This window comes from Mesocricetus auratus, unplaced genomic scaffold (genome assembly GCF_017639785.1).
Source record: "Mesocricetus auratus isolate SY011 unplaced genomic scaffold, BCM_Maur_2.0 Super-Scaffold_2245, whole genome shotgun sequence".
In the NCBI taxonomy this organism is placed as follows: Eukaryota; Metazoa; Chordata; class Mammalia; order Rodentia; family Cricetidae; genus Mesocricetus; species Mesocricetus auratus.
Genome location: NW_024429180.1, coordinates 4,328,540 through 4,351,071, shown reverse-complemented (window position 1 = coordinate 4,351,071; position 22,532 = coordinate 4,328,540). Strand labels below are relative to the sequence as shown.

Sequence of the window (22,532 nt, the reverse complement as noted above, 5' to 3'; positions counted from 1 at the left end):
TCCCAAAAGATCAGACCACTTAATCAGGCCACACTGGAAAGTAGGCAGGTCTGAATGGGAACCCAAATCTTTTCATGTTGAAACCTGTTTCCTTCTCACGGCATCTCAAATGAATTTTCCCCAAAAATGAGGTGAATAAGACATGTTTTCTTCGAACCTTCTCTTCCCAGATGTACAGCAGTCACCTTAAGGATCCAGTAAGCACCTTAAAACGCTGCTCTCAGTCTTTGCAGAATTTTGAGGTGGGGTGGAAGGCCCGGATGGGGAGGGAAGGGGAGGAGAGGAGGGAGGGTAGTTTACCTTAAGTCAAGAAGAAAACCACGGCTCTGCCGGACCTCTGCTGCTACCCAATTCTCTTGACCCGCCATTTCCAAGCATCCGTTATTATTACATTACTGAAGCTTTGGGCCTTGGGCTCCCTGGGAAGATTAAAAATAAATGGACACAACCTCAGTGGTTCTCTGCAGTCTCCAAGGCGATGTCTTCTAGTTTAAGTCTGTGAGACCATGGTGTGGGGAGCGCTGAACTGTGGCATCGTTCCAGTGAAGTCTGCAAAGCTGAGGGGGTCTAGAGGCCTCCCTGGAGTCATGTGAGCCCGTGTTGACACGAGACAGAAGTCCTTTTCCTCTTCTGGTCCTTGTCCACCTCTGTCCTCGTACAGGGTTGACTGAGTCGCCTCTCGTGCTCTCTAGCCACAGGTAAACACAAATCCTGCCCCTGAGATGCTTCCAGAGCTTTGAGTTCAATAAAGCCCGGGCCACTGAGCTATTAAGTCACAAACTGCATCTCCACAGCAGCCTTTGACAAGGTGATGGAAAGGCCTGTCGAAACCCACCCCACCGTGTCTGAAAATCTGGGAAACACGGGGCTGTTTTGATGACCAAATTGGCTCGTAGCTGGACACAGTACCTACTCAATAAATGCTAACCATTATTGCTGCTGGTGCTAGTTTCCATTTCACATGACCTTTATACATTTCTAATCACCATCTCCCCCACCCCCCACCCCCCCGCCAGTCATTGTCTGGGAAATGTGCTTGCTTCGAAGGGAGAGAAAGGGAAAGGGACCTGGTAAGGGTGGCTCGGTAATTTTGCTTACATGCTGCAGTGATCACCCAGTCTTGGTAGCAGAGTGTAGGAAAACCCTAAAATAGAAGAGTATTTATGTAAGAATGTGGCAAGAAGAAAATCTAGGCAGACATGATTTCTTTCTTCTTCTTTTTTTAAAATCCTGCGATGTTTTAGGAAAATCTGCATCGAAGCTGTCAAATGCAGATCTAAATATTGGAACACGTGCCTGGCTCTTAAATACCCCGATTCAAGTCTTTTCCTTTCCAAATTGGCCAGCGCCGAAGAATCACAAAATAGACACCTCATCATTCCCACCGCGTGAGATTCTCGCATTCCCCAAAAGCAGCGCCTGAGAAATTAGCTAAGGAGAGCGCTTGGCTGCACACTTCAGGCCTGATAACACAATCGGAGTGTACTATCTGCTGTTCAGCTTCGCCCGGCTGGGATTAGAGCTGCTAGAGAGACTGAAAGGGGTCTTATCTCGCTCCAGAGTGACTCCAAAGCTCCAGGTGGATACCAGCATGCATAAACCACAGCTTTGCCGAATGCCTTGAGAAGTCCTCGTGCCCAAATCCCAGGGACGCTGTGCAAAGCAGGGCGCCTCTGGACCGCGTAATCACAGAAGCTGTGAATAACGCATGAGGGCAGGACCCTCCTCCGCACATCTGAAAGCGTACTGGGAGGATCTGTGCTTGGCAAGATAGCAAAAAAACAAGCCCCTGGAACACGCATTCCCTGAAATTTTATGCTTGCGGCAGCCGCTTGGGGTATAGTGAAAGCAAATGTGACAAGCACCAGAAAATCATGGCATTTTAGTGAGTCTGAGGCGCACAGGTTCACTGTCAATATAAGGAACCGACGTGACAGGACTTAAAATCCAGCGCACTGATGAACGCATCCTCTTACTCAAGGGAAGTAAGGGTTGGCAGATGAAATGACCTCTCCGGTCCTGCAGCCTCTTATTTCCTGCTTCTGTTTGGTTAGTTTAGCATCCTTGGCTTCTCGTAATTAAAGCTAGCAAGCTGCATCTCCGGGGGCTGATTCTGAGGACCAGCATGGGGCAGAAAGGGTGGGTTACTGAAGTCCTTCTCATCCAGATGCCAGCTTCAATTTTGCAGCAACCCCGGAGACCGGGACCAGAGCCCACATGTGTGGCATCTCTAATTTGATATCCCAGCTGCTCATTTATGTGAAGAATAAATCTTTTTTGGGAATAAAATTGTTGTCATACTAGCATATCATGAAGCCCCACCTGACTGTCCCGGAATGTCCCTGGAAGGCGTGTATGTCCAGCAGGGAGCCAGCAGAGCCTGGTCTCAGCTGCTCCTTAGCTTGAGGTGGCCGTGTAAGACTGGAACTCAAGAATGTCGGCCTCATGGACAGATGCCTCTCATCCTGCAGTCAAATACACCGGAGGTAGACTCATTCAGACATTTAGACAATGTAACAGGAGCACTACCGGGAAATTCTACTGATTGTCTGCACAATATTTATGGCTTGGGGTTTTCATCGCATTTTTGTTAATAACACTCCTAAGGCTTAGTTATGCAGAGTGGAGAGACCGGTCCCGTGTAGTCACAGACCATGCGTAACTCAAAGATGTCATGGAAGAATGCTGTAGTCCATACAAGAACAGTAAATAAAATAGACAACTTACCCTACACAATGAAGCTGAGAAACAGGTCAACGGAGTGAGCGACTGCAAACCATTTTTAATTTCCTCCGTTTTTTTCCCTCTCTTCCACGCATTCCATGTCGTTCATCTACAGCGATAGCCTATAGAAAAACAAATATTTAAGCACGGGGGTTGACACACAGGGAAAATGTGAATATTGAGTTTCACCCCAATGCCCTTTGGAGGGAAATTCTGCGGGCATCCCTTGCACACTCTCTTAGTAGGCCGAAAGAGTGGAGACCTTCGAGTAAAATAAAGATGCCATCGCCAGGAGCACCGACCGCACCCTAAGTCAGCCGTGTTGAGTCGGAAGGGGAGGCGGTGTGCGGTGGCTGCCGCGTGACCTGATGCATGGCCGCTGTATGAGGCAAGACCACAACCCGCGTGTGTCTCCCTTCTCTCTCCCAACGCTGGGCCAGGCATCCTTGGGGCCGACGGTTACAACCCACACACACAACACTGCCAGCCTCCTAAGGTTCTTTACCATAATGCTTAGCAATCGCGCTTTCTGATTTTGCAGAGAACGTCATCCGTGTAGCCCTCAATTTGCTTTCAGGGCTTGCCTAGAGGGCCCTTTCATCACGGAGTCAAGCACTCATTGCCGACCGCTCCCTCCCTGCCCCCCAAGATGCAACGCTGTGACGATCACGCTCTGCAGAGGTCATGAAGAACGGGCATCCCGTCGCGCACCTGCGACACTAAAGAGAGCACACCCTAACTCCATTCTGAGTATATGGGAAATGATTCCAGCACACAGTAGGGCGGAGAGGGCTAAGACCCACTTTTTAGAAAGCACTTGCCAGTGGAGGGTGGACACATCACCCAGGCCCATCCCACAAAATGTTTCCCGTGCCTCTCTCTGCTCTCATCGATTTGTGATGCTGTTGCTGCATGAATCTTACGAAGCCAGTGTGGTAATGATTTTAACAACAGTGTTGTTCGGAGCCTGAGACGTTTTGGTTCCAACACTCTGGGAAAGCTTATCCTCTCCATATTCATTCTCATATGAAACAAGTATTTGGGGATCCATGCCATTGATGCCCATGGCCCGGACAAGCAATTTTATTGATTCTTCAAGGAGCAGAGAATGTTGTTAAATATTTTTGTCTACTTCTTACATCTATAACTTGCCAGTTAATATCATTTTCTAACCCCGGTCACCAATGCTTGAGGGCATTGTAAAAGAATTTTTCTTCACAGTTTCTAGAAATGTTCCTTATACACAGAAAACTGTTGGTATGCATGTATTAATTAAATCGCTGCCTATTTGAAGAAGGAACAAATTATACGATAAGCTGGTATGTAAAATACATAGCAGTTTTTCTTGAAGCAGCTGAGAAAAAATCACTAGTTTTAATACTAATTAAATTAAATAATCACTAGTTAGCTGTTGTATGAGAAATAGTCAACACGTTGCTCTTTGTATTGACTGTCTTTCTCTATCACCAACTCATGAAATCAAATCGACATTCTTTTGATCTCTTTACACATCTGTGCTTTTAACAAGAATGAAAACATTTTTTTTCTACAAGATAAGAAAGAAAGACATAGTTACTAAAGGCAAGGTTGACCTCAGTTACCCAAACACATGCATTCCATGCAAACATCAATTTCTTTTGTTGAGCATCTATCCTGTGAAACACAAGGTACAAGGCACATGAGGTCTCAGAGATGACCAAGACTTATTTACCCATGGAAGTTGACAATGTACTGCAAAAATAATAATAATAATCATAGTAATACAGCCAGTGAAGTCAAGGGAAGGGGGTATGAGCCTTGACGTAAGCCAGCAAAGGGAAGAGCAAACATTTCCAGTGTGGATGGAGGAAGGCGGTCCCCTTGTGCTGTGTTTGGAAGTTTTTAACATGGGAACCATTGAAAGTCGTGTGTTCTTCTGCCCCTGAGCCGCAATAAACCATGCTGGACCGTGCACTCATGACCAAGTGAAATAATTATTGAACTGACAACAGCATCCATTTCCTGATTTCTCTGTGCACCCATGAATTTGTCATCGTTGTCCTGAGGCCAAAAGCATGGCAATTCTAGAGATTTCACTTTACTGACTTTACTTTTGGATTTCTTAAGTGAATTGCGCCCAAGTTTTGGTGAGGTGGACAACAAGTAGGAGATCTGTGGAAGGGTGCCGCCGCCAACAAAACCAAGTTTTATGTTTCAGGGACTTTTCTGAGTTTCAATGAGGTGGACGACAAATAGGAGATCTGTGGAAGGATGCCGCCTCCAACAAGACCCAGTTTTATATCTCAGGGACTTTTCTGACTCAAGGAGATTGGCAGATCCGCCCCTGAAATCCATCATTTCTCTCACGTAAAACTCTCTCTGGGAACAGTGTCTTCAATCCCAGAGATTTCCCAGTGTCTACCCCCTGTTCTTATGTGTGGGAGAGAAGGCTCAAATAATGTTTGATGGGGTATATGGGAATGTCTGGTTAGGAGGAAAGTGGGCTAATAGTTTATTGGCACGGTGTGTATGTATAGATATGTAGATATATAGAAAGAGAGAGAGGGATTTGGAGGATATTTTATCTAGGTGTAGGTGCTGGGGCTAAAGGAGCATATGTCACTGAGAGTCTCTGTGTTATGGCCACCACAGACCTAGGTTTGTGCTTCCTCTGTTTATCATTTTAAGACACTCTAATCTTCTGTTCCAGTATTAAACACATAGTTTTAAGAACTAAAGTTTCACTGAAGCTGCAAAAAATAAAAAATCGTATCAAAGAAAAGAAAATTTAATGATGACTAAAAAATAATTTGATATTTATCCAAAGTTATAAGCTTGGCAACCTGGTGCTCATCATTGCCAATGTTCTTCTAGTTCCTTTCCATTAACTTAAAAAGTCATTTTATTAGAATAAAATCACATAATTTTCCTCTCTCGTTCATCCTTTAAGCCCTCCTACCAACCTACCTTGCTCTCTTTCAAATTCATGGCTCCTTTTGTTTCATCACTGGCATGTGGTGTGTGTGTGTGTGTGTGTGTGTGTGTGTGTGTGTGCCTGACTATACAATACATAAGGTCAGTTCATATAACGTTACTTACATTTATGTTTTCAGCGCTGACTGACCATTTAGCATTTGATAATCATTCTGCCCTGGGAAGGTCCTCTTGCTTTCAGAATGCCTTTAGTTTTTATTTAGGATTTTGATGACAGCCTGTGAAAACCCTCCATTCCCAGTTAACCTGTCTATTGTTTTCTTCCTCCTTCGGGTCATGATTAGACATCCACGTTGGTGAGACTTCTTGAGCATAACTTTTCTGATGTTTCTAGCATAGATACAATCTCACAACAAACTTCCTGGTCCTCTGGCTCTTGTGATCTTTCTGCCCGTTCTTCTCCGAGCCATAGGTGCAGTCATCCCCAGTGGTCCCCGAGCCATAGGTGCAGGAGTTGTATTGGAGATTTATGTCTTGGTGCCACATTTAATTTTACTTACAAGCTGACTTCTTTGACTAGTAAACCTCAAAGACATCTGAAACTTATATAAACACCAGCAGGCAAAATTGAATGCAATCTGAGGTTAAATAGTTGATTTTGAATCTAAGATCATTTAGCCACATAATATCTGGAGAAGCAAAGTTACCAGATATTCTATGCCTAGTGTTCCCAAGTGAGGTTAAAATACTCATTTCTGCAGATTCGCGTGGGTCTTGATGCGACTGACCTTGGATTTCTTATCTCCATATACCTGCAACTCTGAATACTATAAAATTTGAGACTTAGAACTTGAATTAAAGTCATTAAATTTTGCTGCTGTTGAAATACTTTGTTATATACAGTGTGAGGTGGGACCTTGGCAGATGCCTTGGTAGGGAACAAACATGCCATCAGGCAGAAATTACGTGGCAAAGAAGTTTTGCGGGGGAAGGGGCTCAGTTGAACACCTTTCTAACTTAAATGCTACTGCCCTGATGTGTTTGACAAACACGACCCGCTGAGTTGCGTCTTCATCATTGCTATATTCATAACACTTATTACAGAATTGTTTGTGAAATAAAGATCAGTCTCCACTGTGGAAGTGAACCGTGAGGTGGTCCCACGTTAGGCACAAGGCACAGTCATCTGCATCTGCTCTGGGCTTCACTGGATTAGTAGTGGCTCCTCCAGAGGGCAGAAGCCATGTCCACACACCTCCTGATTCCTTGCTGGCCTTTCAGGACATACGCTTACACTGTTGCGTCATCTTTCTGTCATGTTAAAAGACAAGAGTGAGTGTTGGAGAATGGCCAATGCAAGGATTTGGGCTGCAGTGCCCATGGCGATTCCAAGAAATTCTCCCTTTGGAATTGAAGGGACTGGTTGGGACTCTGAAGTTTCTTTTTGTTTGTTTGGTTTTCTTTTTTCGAGACAGGGTTTCTCTGTATTGTTTTTGGAGCCTGTCCTGGAACTCTCTTGGTAGACCAGTCTGGCGTCGAACTCACAGGGATCCTCCTGCCTCTGCCTCCCCAGTGCTGGGATTAAAGGCGTGAGCCACCAACACCCGGCTACTCTGACGTTTCTTAAGCACATTCCAAAGCCATTTGGTTTAGCTACTGATAAGGATCTGTACTGAGAATAGCAGAATATAGGAAGAGGCATAGCTTGAAAGAAAACACCTCCTCAATTATTTCCAAAGATCAGAATACAAACAACTGATCTTCAAGCTATTTATCTTTCATGGTTACAGCTGAGTATGCAAAGGTTTTCTGTCTGGTGTATCTTGGCCCAGTAGAGGAAGAGCTGGGTTGAAAGCTGCTTCCCTGAGTAGGGTTTCTTGTCGTGACAGGATGAGGAAGGGAGAGTTCTCTTGGAGTAAGGCAGACCTGATTAAATTCAAGCTCTGTAACTAAGAACCAGTATAACCTTTGAAGACATCTTGTCTTCTCAAATTCTTAGTTTGTTAAATACTAAATAAACACACACACACACACACACACACACGCACACACATACCAAATGAGTGTGCATTCACCTCTGAATCAACTGCTCTGTGGACCCTGAGTGTTAATCTATGAACAAAAAATTGGCATCCAGGCATTTAAGTTTATTTAAATTAAAAAAGATTACTTCGAATGTAAAACAAAACTAGAAAAAAATCTTCCACAATCTTGAAAAATACTTTGCACAAATGGTATAGGTCAGCAAGTAACTTGAGTACAGTATTTCTGTTAATTGAATATCAGCCCCCCATGCTTTCTCTTTTCCTCGTACATCTCTGGGCTCTCCTCCTGGGGAATTATTTCTTATTTTCCATTGGTCTGGCTTGCTGTGTGGTTTCTATCATCTTCTCTGGCACTGGGCTCTTTCACACATAAAATGTAACTTAGTTTTTGTCTTCTTCGCTCTTCACCATTTTACAAGCAATGATAAAATTCCCTGGCCTAAGGCATGTTTTTGAGTTTGTAACAGTCCCATATCTTAGAGTTTTCCCAGATGTGATGTCCTCCACCTGCAGCAAGAGGCAGAGACGAGTACTGTGATAATATAGGAGATGCACAGTGATTTTCCATCATCCTCTATTTTTCCCCATTTTCAAAGATACATACAGCCTTTATTTGAAATAGAATTAGACTTTGCCATTCATCTCCAAATATATAATATCTATAGTGACTTGGTTGCAGAGATTGGCAAGCATACATGATACAGTGACAACTAAGTCATTACCAGACTATCTACTATCTAAATATCTGCCATCTATTTCCATCTATCTCTCATTTATTTATATATCATATATCTGTAATCTATTTATCATCTGTTTATCTACCACATATCTGTCACATCTAGATTTCTGTCATGTAACTATTTATCATCACCAATCCCCTGTCTGTAACATCTCCGCATCCATTATGCATCTGTCATCTCTCTTCTATCTATCATCTCTCTATCTATCATCTATCATCTCTCTATCTATCATATATCATTTATCTATCACATATCTATCATCTATTTATCATCTGTCTATGTATCTATCATCTATCATCATCTATCATCTATCTATCTATCTATCATCTATCTTCATCTTTCTATCTACCATCTATCTGTAATCTATCAATCATCATCTATCTGTCATCATCTGTCAATCATTACCTATCTATCATCTATCCATCTATCATCTATCTATCTGTCTATCATTCATCCACCTTACATGTGTGTGTATCCATGTCGAATACTCTGCTTACTTTATTGTCAAGCTTCTTCAAAGAGCACTCACTAAGATGGATTAAGCTCATGTGACTGTGTCTTCTCCATCTGGGTGCAAAGCAGGGTGCCACAGTGCATAATAGTCCTTCCCCTCGGGGCATGGCAGGGCACGTTCTGACTACTTGGAAGCATGCCAGGCATTTTACAGGGGTTCCTGGATTCTTCCAAGAGCATTATGAGAACTACACCTGTGTCCTCAGGAAAACTCTGAGTTAATATGATTGGCCTGGTATTTCTAGAGTCAGCCTTTATGAATGAAGCAAGGACCGGGTTGGGCTGACTTGGGCTCAAACTGTCTTCTGTGGAAAGGCAATGGGGAGTGCTGGGTTTCAAAGACAGAAGACAGCTCCAAGGGTTCCTGTGTACCCTGCTTTTCTGCAGTGTCTTTTCTGTGGCTTCTTTGACAAACGGACATCCAGCCTCTCCTTGAGCAGGTGACAAGGTGTGATGGGCAGTTCACCCTTTCCCTCCTTAATTTACAATCTGAGGAGCAATGTCATGAGAGAAGGTGAAGAGGTTTGGGTCCCGCCGTTTTGGGTTCCATGACCTTTTCCTGTTTCCTTCTCTAACAGTGCCGTGTCTACTTCAAAAGTTGGATGTAAGGCTCAAATAAAAGTTAGCAGTCACACCTTTTCCACTTCAGATAGATGACACAGTTTTTACACATTCGATGTTTACTCTAAATTTAACATATTAAAACCATCAGTACTTTATTAGTGACTAACTGCTGAGTGAATGAATAATTCATTCCTCCTACTAACCCCTGTTAATACTCAACGGGGTAAGAAAGCTCTCCATAAACACAGCATTTGCAGGGTAGGAATACAATCACACACGGTTTGTCAGTGCAATCTCAGGCCCGTGATCCCCTTTGAGCTCCGGGCAGTGGCGCCCATCCAATTGGCATCGCTTTAGATACCAGAGATTCAGAAACGACAGCAGCATAAGCATCGCCAGCCACTGACCTCCTCCTCTCGTCTCTTCCAGGAACTTCTACTATATCACGATGCTGCGGGACCCAGTGTCACGTTACCTGAGTGAATGGAAACACGTCCAGAGAGGGGCCACGTGGAAAACCTCCCTCCACATGTGCGACGGAAGGAGCCCCACCCCAGATGAGCTGCCTACCTGCTACCCAGGGGATGACTGGTCTGGGGTCAGCTTGCGGGAGTTCATGGACTGCAGCTACAACTTGGCCAACAACCGACAGGTGCGCATGCTGGCCGACCTCAGCTTGGTGGGCTGCTACAACCTGACTTTCATGAACGAGAGCGAGCGCAGCGCCATTCTGCTGCAGAGCGCAAAGAACAACCTGAAGAACATGGCCTTCTTCGGGCTCACCGAGTTCCAGAGGAAGACGCAGTTTCTCTTCGAGAGGACATTCAACCTGAGGTTCATCTCCCCTTTCACGCAGTTCAACATCACGCGGGCTTCCAACGTGGACATCAACGAGGGCGCCCGTCAGCACATCGAGGAGCTCAACTTCCTGGACGTGCAGCTCTACGAATACGCAAAAGACCTCTTCCAGCAACGCTACCACCACACCAAACAGCTGGAGCACCAGAGGGACCGCCAAAGGCGGCGGGAGGAGCGGAGGCTGCAGCGAGAACACAGGGCGCAGCATCGGTGGCCCAAAGAGGACGGGGCCGCAGAGGGGACGGTCACGGAGGACTACAACAGTCAGGTGGTTAGATGGTGACCCCCCCACCCCGACTTCCTGCTGCTTTTCCATGACGGGGGAGACAGGCAGGCGCCCTGTCCTCCCCTTGGATTGCATTGAAGAAGCTGGGTCCTGATGCAGGACCTGCCTGGGTGTGACTTGATTGGGATGTCTGCTTCCTCTTCTTCGTCTTCATTTCCAGTCCAATGGGAAATTTCCCATTTTGGTTTTGGTTTTTATGTTTGTTTTTCCTTTTCCAGACAATGTCTGATCACTGATATAAGTGGGATGGAAATCTTACCCAACAGACCGTTTTTTGGGCGATGGAGGTTCAGAAGAGAGGCCTCAGAAAGGAGACAGTGTGTAGGATGGTTGTCACTTACCAGGGGTCAGTTTGGGGATCTGAAGCCCACAGAAGCACACGGGAAAAACCAAACACGGTGTAGAGACTATGCTGACTGCATCCCATTACACCCGATAGAACACTGGTCTGCTTGGAGAAAGAGAGAAAGACCCTCTGCCCTTAGATGGCCCTTCTCTCTCAGTGTTGAACTGGGGAACGGCACATATGATGTTTAAGTCATGAATAGCATGGTTTGTCCTTGCAGATTTTTTAAAGCAAAATCGATATAACGTAGACGGTAGCTAGAGACTCCTAGTCTGCAAGCTCTGACTTCAGAGCCCCAAACCACGGGTCTTTCAGGGCACAGGGAGCGAACAGGAAATAATAAACACTGGTGGGATATTTTGGAGAGCACACTTATTTAGTAATGACTGAGGAGATTGTCCATTACCAGTGTTAATCCTCCAAGTAAGGGATAAAATAAAATAATAAAATAAACAAGAGAGTGAGAGCAAAGAACCAAGAGGGAAACCTCCGCTTCTAAACCAGGTTCAGAGCCTTGGATGTCACATTAAAAGAATGCCAGACCCTTGCCTTGTGGAGCGGGCACCTTCTCAGCCAGGTTTCAAAGTCTGCTGTCACAAAAAGAAGTTTTCAGGAGTCTTACATTACAGAACAGGAGCTGAACCCATGAGGACACACGATGCATTCGGGAGATGCAGGGCGGCATCCATGAGGCAATTATATCAGGAGTTCAGGGCGATACGCTGCACCTGACATTTCCAGTTTCCCTTAGACCTCTGGCCTCCCCACATGGTCACTGCCCCCGCTCTGCGGCTACAATCAGAAGTCCAAGCTACAGCATACAAAACTGAACCAAAAATACGATGCATTGCCCCGGGTTCCTTGGTTTTTTCCCTTTCCCCGCCACAAAAAAAAAAGTCACTTCTGTAGAAAGGAAAGGGAAGTGGGGAGCAGAAAGCCCTTGCCTCTCACTCAGTTGGGAGATCAGAGTGGGTAGCAAGGCTTACAACACGTTGATAAGGGATGGATCTTTCCAAGCAGCCAAAGGCTTGAGACCCTGAAATCAGGCTGGAAAGCCTGTTTCACTGACGCCCTACATGCTTGACTCATAAGCCAGCTTTCCATAAACCGCTTCTCAGTCTCCAGGCTGTTCTCTCTGGGGTTGACAGGCCATGGTCCCCCAGTGTTTACAGAGTGCCCGGTGCAAGGGAGCCTAGCATCTGATACAGTCTCCAGCGGACGTGACTGGTGTCTAGCGCACTGTAGGAAATGTCATCTTGGGGGCCCTCTTGGGTCGTGCATGTTCTAAGAGAAGCCCCATGCTAGACCTTGGGTACCATCCCCATCATAACAAGTTGGATGCTCTTAGTCCTCATCGTGTAGCGGAGAAGATGAAGCCCACAGACGAGATGAGGCTTCCTTGAGGATTGAAAGGTAGACCTAGAAAGCTACCAAGCACAAGGTTACTGTTCACACAGTGCTTCCCAGGTGGGGTAAATCTTCCTGCCAGCCATACAAGAAGCCAGATGCTATCACTCTGAAGTCTTTGCTCCTGGCCCACAGAGGTGGCGTGAAGCGACAAGTCTGCACTCGCGGTGATCCTGAGCCCTTCTCCCTGAGGGTGGCTGTCCCCCTCGTCACTGAGGGATGGATGACTTCTTAAGCAACCACAATTTCTGACTTACACACAAAAGTAAACTGGAAGTGGACATTGGACATTGACTATGGCTTTTTAGTTGTTGGAGATGAGGGCCCTCAGACACACATGTGTCTCCTCATGACGATTGGCTCCAGAAGAGGGAGTAGAGTTGGGGGTGGGTTGCAGGAATGGATGAGAAGAACACAATCCATTGTCGAGATCGATTGCTCTGCCAGGAATGGAAACCTGAAAACCGTGCCTCAGCCATCAGCTGTGACACACGTGTCCATATGTACAACACACACACACACACACACACACACACACACACACACACACACACCAGTACTTTATCAAATGGAAAAATCGAAACAGGCCCCAAAGTACCACACTGATTCTTTTCAACTCGCTTTACACATTCTCGGTGAGGAGTCCTTGGAGGCAGCCATGCTGCCTTCACACTGTTCCTCTGGAAAGTTAGAGCTTACATCAAAAGGCTTTCTGCCCCCTCACTGCCGCGTGTAGGATGTGTGGCCCTCCCTCCTCTTGAGAGCAGGCAACGGGATGTTGTGAGGAGGAACCATCTCTGTGTTGCCCTCAGGCCAGGGCTAAGTGAACTGGAAAGACTAGCGTGGGCTTCCTCACTCGTGTAGTTCCATTTGGAAGCATCTCCATTGTCGTATCCCCAGGCTCTTGCTTGATAGGAATGGAGGGGTGGGATATAGTGTATTCTTCGAAAACTGACTGCACAAGCTCCACGCCGGGTGCCGGGTGCCGGGTGCCAGGGCCGGGTGCTGGGTGCGGCTGAAGGAAGACACGCCAGTGGCAAGCACAGGAAGCTAACGGTGCCCGGGAACCTGTCAGTCCTAAGGTCTCACACCACATCAATGCCAGCTGCACAGATAGAGGAGAAACAGCACCTACATAAGTCTGCTTCTCGAAGAATTCTCCAGTTCCCAGGCAGGTGTTTTCTCCCTTCTCTTGGCAGTAGCAGCACAAGACAGTGGACTGGAGTTTATATGGTGTGCGTGTGCGTGCGTGCGTGCGTGCGTGTGTGTGTGTGTGTGTGTGTGTGTGTGTGTGTCTGTGTGTCTGTGTGTGTTTATATATGTGTCTGTCTCTCTGTGTGGATCCATAATGTGTCTATGTATATCTGTGTGTATCTGTGTATGTCTGTGTCTATATGCATGTGTGTCTTTGTGTGTTTATATATGTGTCTGTCTCTCTGTGTGTGTCTATATGTGGCTGTGTGTGTCTGTGTATGTCCGTGTGTATCTGTGTGTGTATATATATATGTCTGTGTGTGTCTGTATATGTCTGTGTGTCTGTGTGTGTGTATATATATATATGTCTGTGTGTGTCTGTGTATGTCTGTGTGTATCTATATATGTCTGTGTGTGTCTGTGTGTGTCTATATATGTCTGTCTGTATGTCTCTATTCGCATTTTGCAGGGTACATGTGAGTACACATTTTCATATTGTGAGGTTCCATGTGTGTGGTTCATCTATCTGTCTGTCTCTGTTTGTTCACATTTTGTAGTGGTTTGAATGCATGGTATGCGTACATGTGTGTTATGTGCCAGATAAATTCTGTTCATATTTTGGTACGGACTAAGACAGACACACTTTTTGGCTCCTTCCAGCTTCCTGGAAGCCTAATCTTGATATTGGAGAAAATAATTGATAACTTTACCAATCAATGTTGACAACACTTAAGGAAAATGATGAGTTACTGAAAAGTAGAAGGATATGTTTCTGTATCAAAAATCTAATAAAAAATCAGAACTGCAAATCTTCATTTGAGCAGACCACTAACATAATGCTTTTAGAAGTCTGGATGGGGAGGGGACTAATCCTCTCTTACTACTTTTTTCATTCTAAGACATAGCGTCTGCCTCCTGGCCTAGGGTGTCTGCTGTAGCCACAGTGATCTTATTTTCACTTAAGGCAGTGGAGTGGAATTATAGGGAATTGAAGATACTGCTTACAGCCATGTCCCAGTGGCTGGAATCTAGACCCTGTCCACATTTAGTCGCAGAGAAGACTAGAAAATGTCTTTATCATTACACAGTGCTGGCTATCTTGATAAGTGTGGAGGGAGCTCTATTGTTAAACAAATGGGTCCCCAATACAAAAGGAAATGGGAAAAATGCCAAGTACTTTTCAGTGTCGTTTATTTTCTCAACAATTTTACGAAGGATGAGATTAAAGTTTTGCTCTGTCAGCATTAAAACATCTTTGGGTGGCACCTTACTTGGCCTGCCTTACATTCTTACACGCTGACCGGCATTTCTGTTCTATTGCTACATTTGGTCATTTAGGACGAAGATGCAGACACTGGAAGACCCCTGCCCTCCCCATTCATTTGCAGGGAATTTGCTCAGAGCCCACGGTCTTTCAGCCTTGGAGCTTTTCCTACTCCCCACACTGCTTGGCATTAGTATTGGGACTGGGAATTGCAAGAACGTGAAACCTAAATCTTTATTGATTTCTGTCTTCCTTCAAGTGTTGTGCAGCTGCAGTGACCTAGAAAATGCCAGGGACAGGTCCAGTAGACTCTCGGTTTTGCCCCCATAGTGAAGCAGCCTCTTACTTGAATGAAAGACTCATGTGGAGAGTGGTACATGGGAGTCCAAGGAGAGCTCATGAGTTCGGGGGAGACATTCAAACACCTCAGTCTGGATGCTGACCTGACTCCACCCTCAGACTATCCAACATGGAGACCGAGGGGATAAACTTGCTATTCAATGGGACAGGCAACCTTTGAGAAAATCAGATTCAGTAGCTGCCCGTTAGGAAAGCTTGAGGGGTGATCAACAGGACCTCTGCTCATGAAATGCCTCCCTCTCTCTACTTTGTCCACAGGTCGCTGGTAGTTCACCAGCAGCATGTTGCTATAGTTCTTATGTAGTTTATTTGGTAGCCACTGAGTTCCTTTGCCCATCGCTGGAGGGTGAAATGCTTTAAGCAAGCAACTTCACCCACTCTGTCCGATTCCTTCCCAGACGTGCCATCTGGCTGAGAAGAGGGTCAAAGTGGGGTCACACCGGCACAGAGGGCTACAGGCAGGAAGGGCAGCAACAGAGGAAATTAGGGCTCAGAGAGACAGACCACCCAGGGAAAGATGACGGTTACAATATGTGCCAGTCGATAATGGGATATCAAACATGGCAAAGATGTGACTCATGTCCTTAGGATAAAAGGTAGCCCAGAAACGTGTGACTTAATCCCTCTAGTCACTCAGGAAAGCAAGGAGGGGACACACCCTCAAGGCAGAATCAGGACCCCAAGCAGAATTGGGGTCTCAAGGGTCACTGTGGTGGAAGAGTTGGATCCAACGGGGAGCTGTGTTCGACACAGGCGAGAATACTCTCATGTGATCACAACTGTGGTTCTGGGTTTTCCTTTCCCATCATTAATGCGCCTCTGCTGGTCACCAGAGCTCTATCTGAAAAGTTCCAGGCTGGGTGGTGGGCTGCTGGCAGAGGCCGATGATGCCGCCCCGTTCATGACTGCTGGGAACCATGACTGCGGTTGCTCCTCCTCTCAACACTCCTGACTTCCCTTTTTATCCTGTTCTGTCTCTTCTGGGCACTAGCGAGTGTCAGCTCTGTTCTACCGTATTCAAGAGGACACATCTGGGTGAATTCTCTGAAACCGAACGAGCCCTCCTGGGCAAGGTGTGGGGGGGCATTCTGAGCTGTGTCACCTCTCAGGTAGAGCAGCATGGACCCATCTCCACAGTCTGTTAACGGAACTGGCCTTCCCCGGAAGAAGTGCTGAGAATCCCAAGGACTGGCCCGTTGTAGACACGAAAAGGAGCCCGCAAGCCTCTGCACTTCCAGGCAAGGACTGGGGTAGCGTGGTGGGATACTGGAATGCTGAATCTGCAGACACGGACATGCAGGTGTTTCTGGAGCCTGTCTTCTTCAGTATCCACAGAACAGACTGCAGCTGTCCACCTTCAGCAAACTGAGGGCGGCTCTCTGAGATCTGTCTTCTGCCTCCCTGTGGGAACTCATGAAAGGCACAAGATTGGGGCCAGAGACCCTCAGCTCTTGCTGGGACAACAACGCCCTGACCAGCAGTTTTACGTGACTTAGCCGTGGTCACACCATCTTCCATCTCCTCCTCACGCTTTGTTCAAATCATACGACCAAGATTTTTCTTCCCGGAGTACTTTCCGGATTTTGCTTGCATTCTGTTATTCTTCCTATATATTTTTTTCAATGTATCAGATTCGACGTTAGAAAAATTTGAATCTTTATCTGGTGCCCCATTCTAGATGTAAGATAGTTATTCAATAGATGCAAATTATTTCTTCTAGGAGGTGTTTCTTCTTTTGCTTCTGTGCAGTATGTATGAACTTGACTGTTAGGAGACTATATTGTGGCATTGGCAACCTTTATTGCTATTTAAAAATGATAGTTTGTAGAACTGAGGATCCCCATTGATGTGAAGCACAATTTAATGACTAAGTTAACATATTAAACTGTTGTGATGTCAAGAATAATTATCTCTCTGGTGTTTTTGTCAGATGTTGATACAAAATGAAAACATTTAACTTAAGTACTTCGAGGGATTTCTGGAAATCAAATCCACTGGATCAGTTCAGTCAAACTCAGGAAATTCACGCTATGGAAGCCAACGTAGTTTTTTGAGTGTGAAAAAACTGTGACCGCCACGAAAGACAAGGGATGTGAGGATTGAGACTACGTAGATTCTGTGAGGCCGGGGGACTTTTCGCAGGTTCTCAAACGCTTCAGCTTCTAAAACTGCATTTCTTGCATCTCTCCTGCTGTACCTACCTTTAGTACCTTAAAGCTGGATCAGTTGCAAAAGTGTGGGAAACCTCCTGGTGGGAGGGAGGGATGAGGTGAGGATCAGAGAAATCCACTGCGGTGGGAAGGAGACAAGGGCGGTATAAAAGGATCTGTGAGTCCCACCAAAGAGAAAGGGAAGGAAGGAAAGGAAGGAAAGGAAAGAAAAAGCAGAAGTCAGAGCAGAAGAAAAACAAAAGAACAGAGGCTAGAGCGGGGCTCGCCACTCTTTCCGTCCGGGTTATGGTTGAGACTTAAAAGAAATCTAGCTCTTATAACGCAACAAGGATTGAAATCCCAGGGTAGCAAAAGTTCCCTCGTCTACAAACCCCTAGAGTAACACAATTGTCATTGTCCTTTCCCTTCAAGGAAGTGGGAACCATAGACTCCCAGCTTGCTTATGGGTGACAATTTCTTGGCCATAAGAAAATGTCCTTTGGCCAAATCCCCTCTAGTGGGGATCATACAAAAAGGGAAGCTTGACTCTCCAACAAGCGAAAGAGCCACAAGATTTGCTCCAGAAAACGGTGGGGATTAGACACACGTCATCTCATGCCCTCTGAACACAGAGGCGTACACTAACTGGCACACATACGTGACAGAGAGATATGGACACATACACATACATACTCCTAGCTCTCTCTCTCTCTCTCTCTCTCTCTCTCTCTCTCTCTCTCTCTCTCTCTCTCTCACACACACACATACACACTGGGATTTTTACAAACTTTTAAGGAAAACATAATCTCAGAGAAAAACCTAGGGTTTGTCTTCCCCATAGATTAGTTTCCTACCACATACCCTGTACCCTAGAAGCTGTGATTTGGAGATTCCAAACAGATGAAGATTACACACACACCTTACTCGTACTGTAGAGCCTGGTGACCTACTTACACCCTGAACTCTTCATTGCTGTTGACTATATTTCTGGCTACGTATCCTAGACTTGCTGGACTCTAGGCAATCTTCCACCTTGACCGTTGGAGTGCTGGGATTTACAGCGACACACAACAATACCCCGTTAATTTTTCCCCACTTTTAAATAAAGCATTGTACATTTTTTTGACATTTCAAAATGTTCAGGACCACCACTTGATTTGGGTGCCGTTACCGGGTAAAACAGGAATTACTCGAGCCTGGCATCAAAATAACAAATAGAGTGGGGCCTGACGATTGAGACACCCAACATGACATCCACGGGACGGGGCAAGGATGCCAAGGGCACCGGCGAGGCACACCTTTGCATGTGTCTGTGAGGTGCTTTTGAAGAGGGTCAGCTGAAACCAGGTCCACCCTGAGTGTGTGCATCGGCATCTCAGAGGCTGAGGGCCAAGGACGGACTCAAAGAGGGGAGACGCGGCTGGTGACGGTTTACCGCTCTCCCTCTGCGCCTCAGTCCGCCGGGACGTGTGCGAGCCCCTTTGTACAGGTGAGAGTCACACCGGAGGCCAGGATAAACGGTACCTTCAAGTCACTGGTCGAAGTAAATCCTTCCTGCTTTAGGTTGCCACTTCCATCAGAGCAACGAGAAGCGGGACTAGCGCAGCCAAGTAACTAATAGGAAGTACATGGCATGGATACGCTGTACACGGCGATCCGTGCCCCAGGCAAGATGACACGGGTGAGAGATTTCACCCCACTGCTCAGAAGGGCATACAGTTAGTTACAGCTAATGAAGGGTTTATTTTGGGAATTTTCCACTCCATGTTCTCCACTAGGTAGATTTGTGATTTGACGATTCCACACATGTATGTAATACATTCTGGATATCCTCATAACCCATGCCCCATTTTCTCCTCTCCTCCATATCAACCCTGTCTCCTCTCCCGGTGAGTCCCTTTCTCATAGTCATGACTTCTTACTTGTTTTATGACCACTGTATTTAGCAAGAGTCATATGTATAGTCAGGGGCTTAGAAGCGCCCATTGGTGCCTTGTGGGCCTGCTAGTGAACATGCGTTGAAAGACAATGTCCGTCTGGCTCTCCCGAAGTCACCCAGTAGTCCACCCTCCCTGGTGCACGTCTGACTGCTGAAGCCCGGTGGAAGCCATCTCAGTTCCTGTGAGATCATGACTTCTACAGCTATGCTATGACCCCAAAATAGCATTTCCCAGCCCCTTTCCCTATCTTCCAGATCGTAGCTGCATTTCGATCCCTTTTATTAGAGAATTAGAGAAGGTGAAATAAATAGTTGTTTAGGGCTGAACGCTCAACCAACTTCTCAGAAACTTGAGCAGCCCTGTGTTTCTCCATTCACTGTTGCTCATTACAAAGAGACACTTCTCTGATTGGGACAGGAAATAGCTTTCATTTATGGGCATAAACATAACTATTGAGAAAGTAGTTTGGTGCTTTTTCAATTTAACTGAACAATAGTAGTAAGTGTCCTCAAGGGTCCACGTCTCAGGAATAATTTTTTAACTGGGTTTACAGTAGTAGGCATGTAGCCAGGCACGATGGCACACGCCTTTAATCCCAGGACTTGGGAGTCAGAGGCAGATGGATCTGAGAGTTCATGGCCAGCCTCCTCTACAAAGCATGCTCCAGGATTAGCCGGGGCTACTACACAGAGAAACTCTGTTTGGAAAACAAGCAAACAACAATAACAAGAAAGTAGTAGGCAGGCACAGACTACCTTTTGTGGAATGGCCCACAAATCCAATCAGAGAGAGGCTGGCCACCCCATGGCCGTTATTGTGCCATTATGATGCCACTGGGAAATTCTTGCCTGGTAAGTTGGCAGAGTACCACATAGGGTTCATACCTAGGTGAGACTAATGATGCCATCTTTTCTCCCCCATTAGCCTATGTGAAACCGTACGCACCGTGGAAGATTCGAAGCACGGAAGCGCCCAGCTCGGTTCCCACTAGATTTCTTGTCTCTATCACAAGAAAGGTGTCTTGTGTACTGGGAAGAGAAGGTCTAAACGGGGATGAGGGTATGCAAGACACAAAAGTGGGTAGGGAAGGAGAACCAAAATGAAGACCACACAAAAAAATCCCAATGGAAATGTAGTGCTTTGTAAGTCAACTAAACACAAAAACAACCAAACAAAAACAAATGTAACTGAAAAAAAAACAGAAAACAAGCACAAAACAGACAGGAGATATCCAGCATGACTGGATACTCCTGTCCCTAGAAGCCGTGATCATTTAAAACAAAATGCCAATGCCAGGGAACAATGCCTCCTTAATGAGGCTTTGGACAGAGATACCCCAGAGGCTCCTTGCATGCCTTAGGCTCACCCACTGGTGCTGGACTGTTTACCACTCTAAAGGGGTAGGAATCTGGGAGAGTGGAGCCAGAGAATGTGGTGGACTACAGTCTCATTCTTTAGCCAAGTTTATTTAGAGCATCGGGAAATAATGTATACCCCTTGGGTGAAGAAAGGTCACCCGAGTGAAGTTCTCGGGAGTGCAAGCTGTGTACAGTCACAAGGACGTGCCGCACACGCTGAAAACATGTTTTTTTTCCAACCGAGGCCTCTAAACAAACAGCAGCAGCCAGCTGTAGTCAATGTAGTCAAGTGAACTCACTCCTGTCTGGTGCCCCTAGGAGAGGCACAAACGCACATCCCAAGAATAATTCCACTTTTTGCTTTGTTGTTGTGTGTGTGTGTGTGTGTGTGTGTGTGTGTGTGTGTGTGTGTGTGTGGGTGGGTGGGTGTGTTTTAAGAAACGGAGTTCACAAGACTCTTGTCTTGTTTTCTTGGAATTTTCTCACAAGCACTCAGAATTCCACTCACACAGCTCCATTTTTGGACTGCGTTCAGACACTAGACTATGTAATTATGTTACTGAAGACATGATTCAATATTTGTGAGCACCATTAACCATGAGTGACTAAAAACCATGGAATATAAAGGAGTGATGGGGGGCTTATTATGGTGCCAAAACTAAACTGAAGAAATGCTGAATTTATTGGAAACGTTGTCAGTATAATTACATAGTGTATAAATTATGTAGAATTGATTTAAAAAACAAAATAATCCAATATAATTTATCTTCTAAATAATTTTAATTTTGTGGTGACTTCAGAAAATTTGGAAACTGCAAGGTGTTTAGAATCCAGAGATTATAGGGTCTAGGATTGTTCTTATCTACCTCCTTCCAGATTTTTATGCAGTAGCAATTAAAGTAATTTTTTAAAAATAATATGTGTCTTAGAAAATTGGCATCATGTGACTCATGCAGTGGAAACGCATATATTAGCATATTAGCCATGCTATGAAATACAATTTTAATAGATGCATGTATTTTCACACATCTTATCCTACACTTCTGCTTGTTTACGGCTCAAGGAGTTTTTAGCTCAGTGGGCCAACTTACCAGAAATGTAATCTGCTCTTAAAGGTTACTCTCTCCTTTTGTCTTCTGGATATTTTTTCACATTTCTAGATTCCAGGTTTTCCTAGTTCACTCTCAAATGTTTCTCAAAGTTGCTTCAGCTTTTTCATATAACTTGCTTTTCAGATCCATTTCTTTCCATGGCCTTCTCCCTTGACTATTCATAAATGTACTAACTTTTTATAAAGTTATCTCATTTCAGATCAAAATGGTTCCCTTTAAAAAACATTCTGTTACTAGTGTGCGGTACTTGCGCAAACTGATGGATTTCATAATGCTATTGTTTCTCAAGCATATTCTGTACCCTGGGACACTACTCCATGCTTTCCTTTCTGCCCTCCCAGCTCCCATCCCGTCCTTTGAAAACACTCAGATTAGGGGTGTGTGTGTGTGTGTGCACGCGCGTGTGTAAAATCTAGGTTCTCCATACCGAAAAAAAAGTGTGTGTTATTTTTCAGTCTGGATCTGAGTTATTTTGTATAATATCAGGCTTTTAACAATTCCATCCATGTCTCCTGCAAATGACATTATTTCTTTCTGTCTTACATCTGTGTAAAAGTTGATTTTTTATCCATCCATTATTAGTAGACACCTAGACTGAATCGGTAGCTTCTCTAATAAGAACAGTTCTGCAGTCAACCCGGATGAAGTAGGCAACTCCGCAATATACTGACCGAGACTCCTTGGCTGTATTCCTGAGACTAGTTAAGGGTTCAGGCACTATGCTGGCCTGCCCCTGTCACCTGGCAGAATGCACTTGG

General features: G+C 45.4%; 1 protein-coding gene across 1 annotated transcript in view; it reads left to right on the top strand.

The window, feature by feature from the left end:
* Hs6st3 (heparan sulfate 6-O-sulfotransferase 3) overlaps nucleotides 1–12,960 on the top strand; it is a 709,089-nt gene extending 696,129 nt beyond the window's left edge. The window contains 1 exon segment of the mRNA XM_005079421.4: nucleotides 9,929–12,960. Within this exon segment, the coding sequence (XP_005079478.1) occupies nucleotides 9,929–10,640 (712 nt within the window). The 3' untranslated portion in view covers nucleotides 10,641–12,960.
* Nucleotides 12,961–22,532: the final 9,572 nt, after the last annotated feature.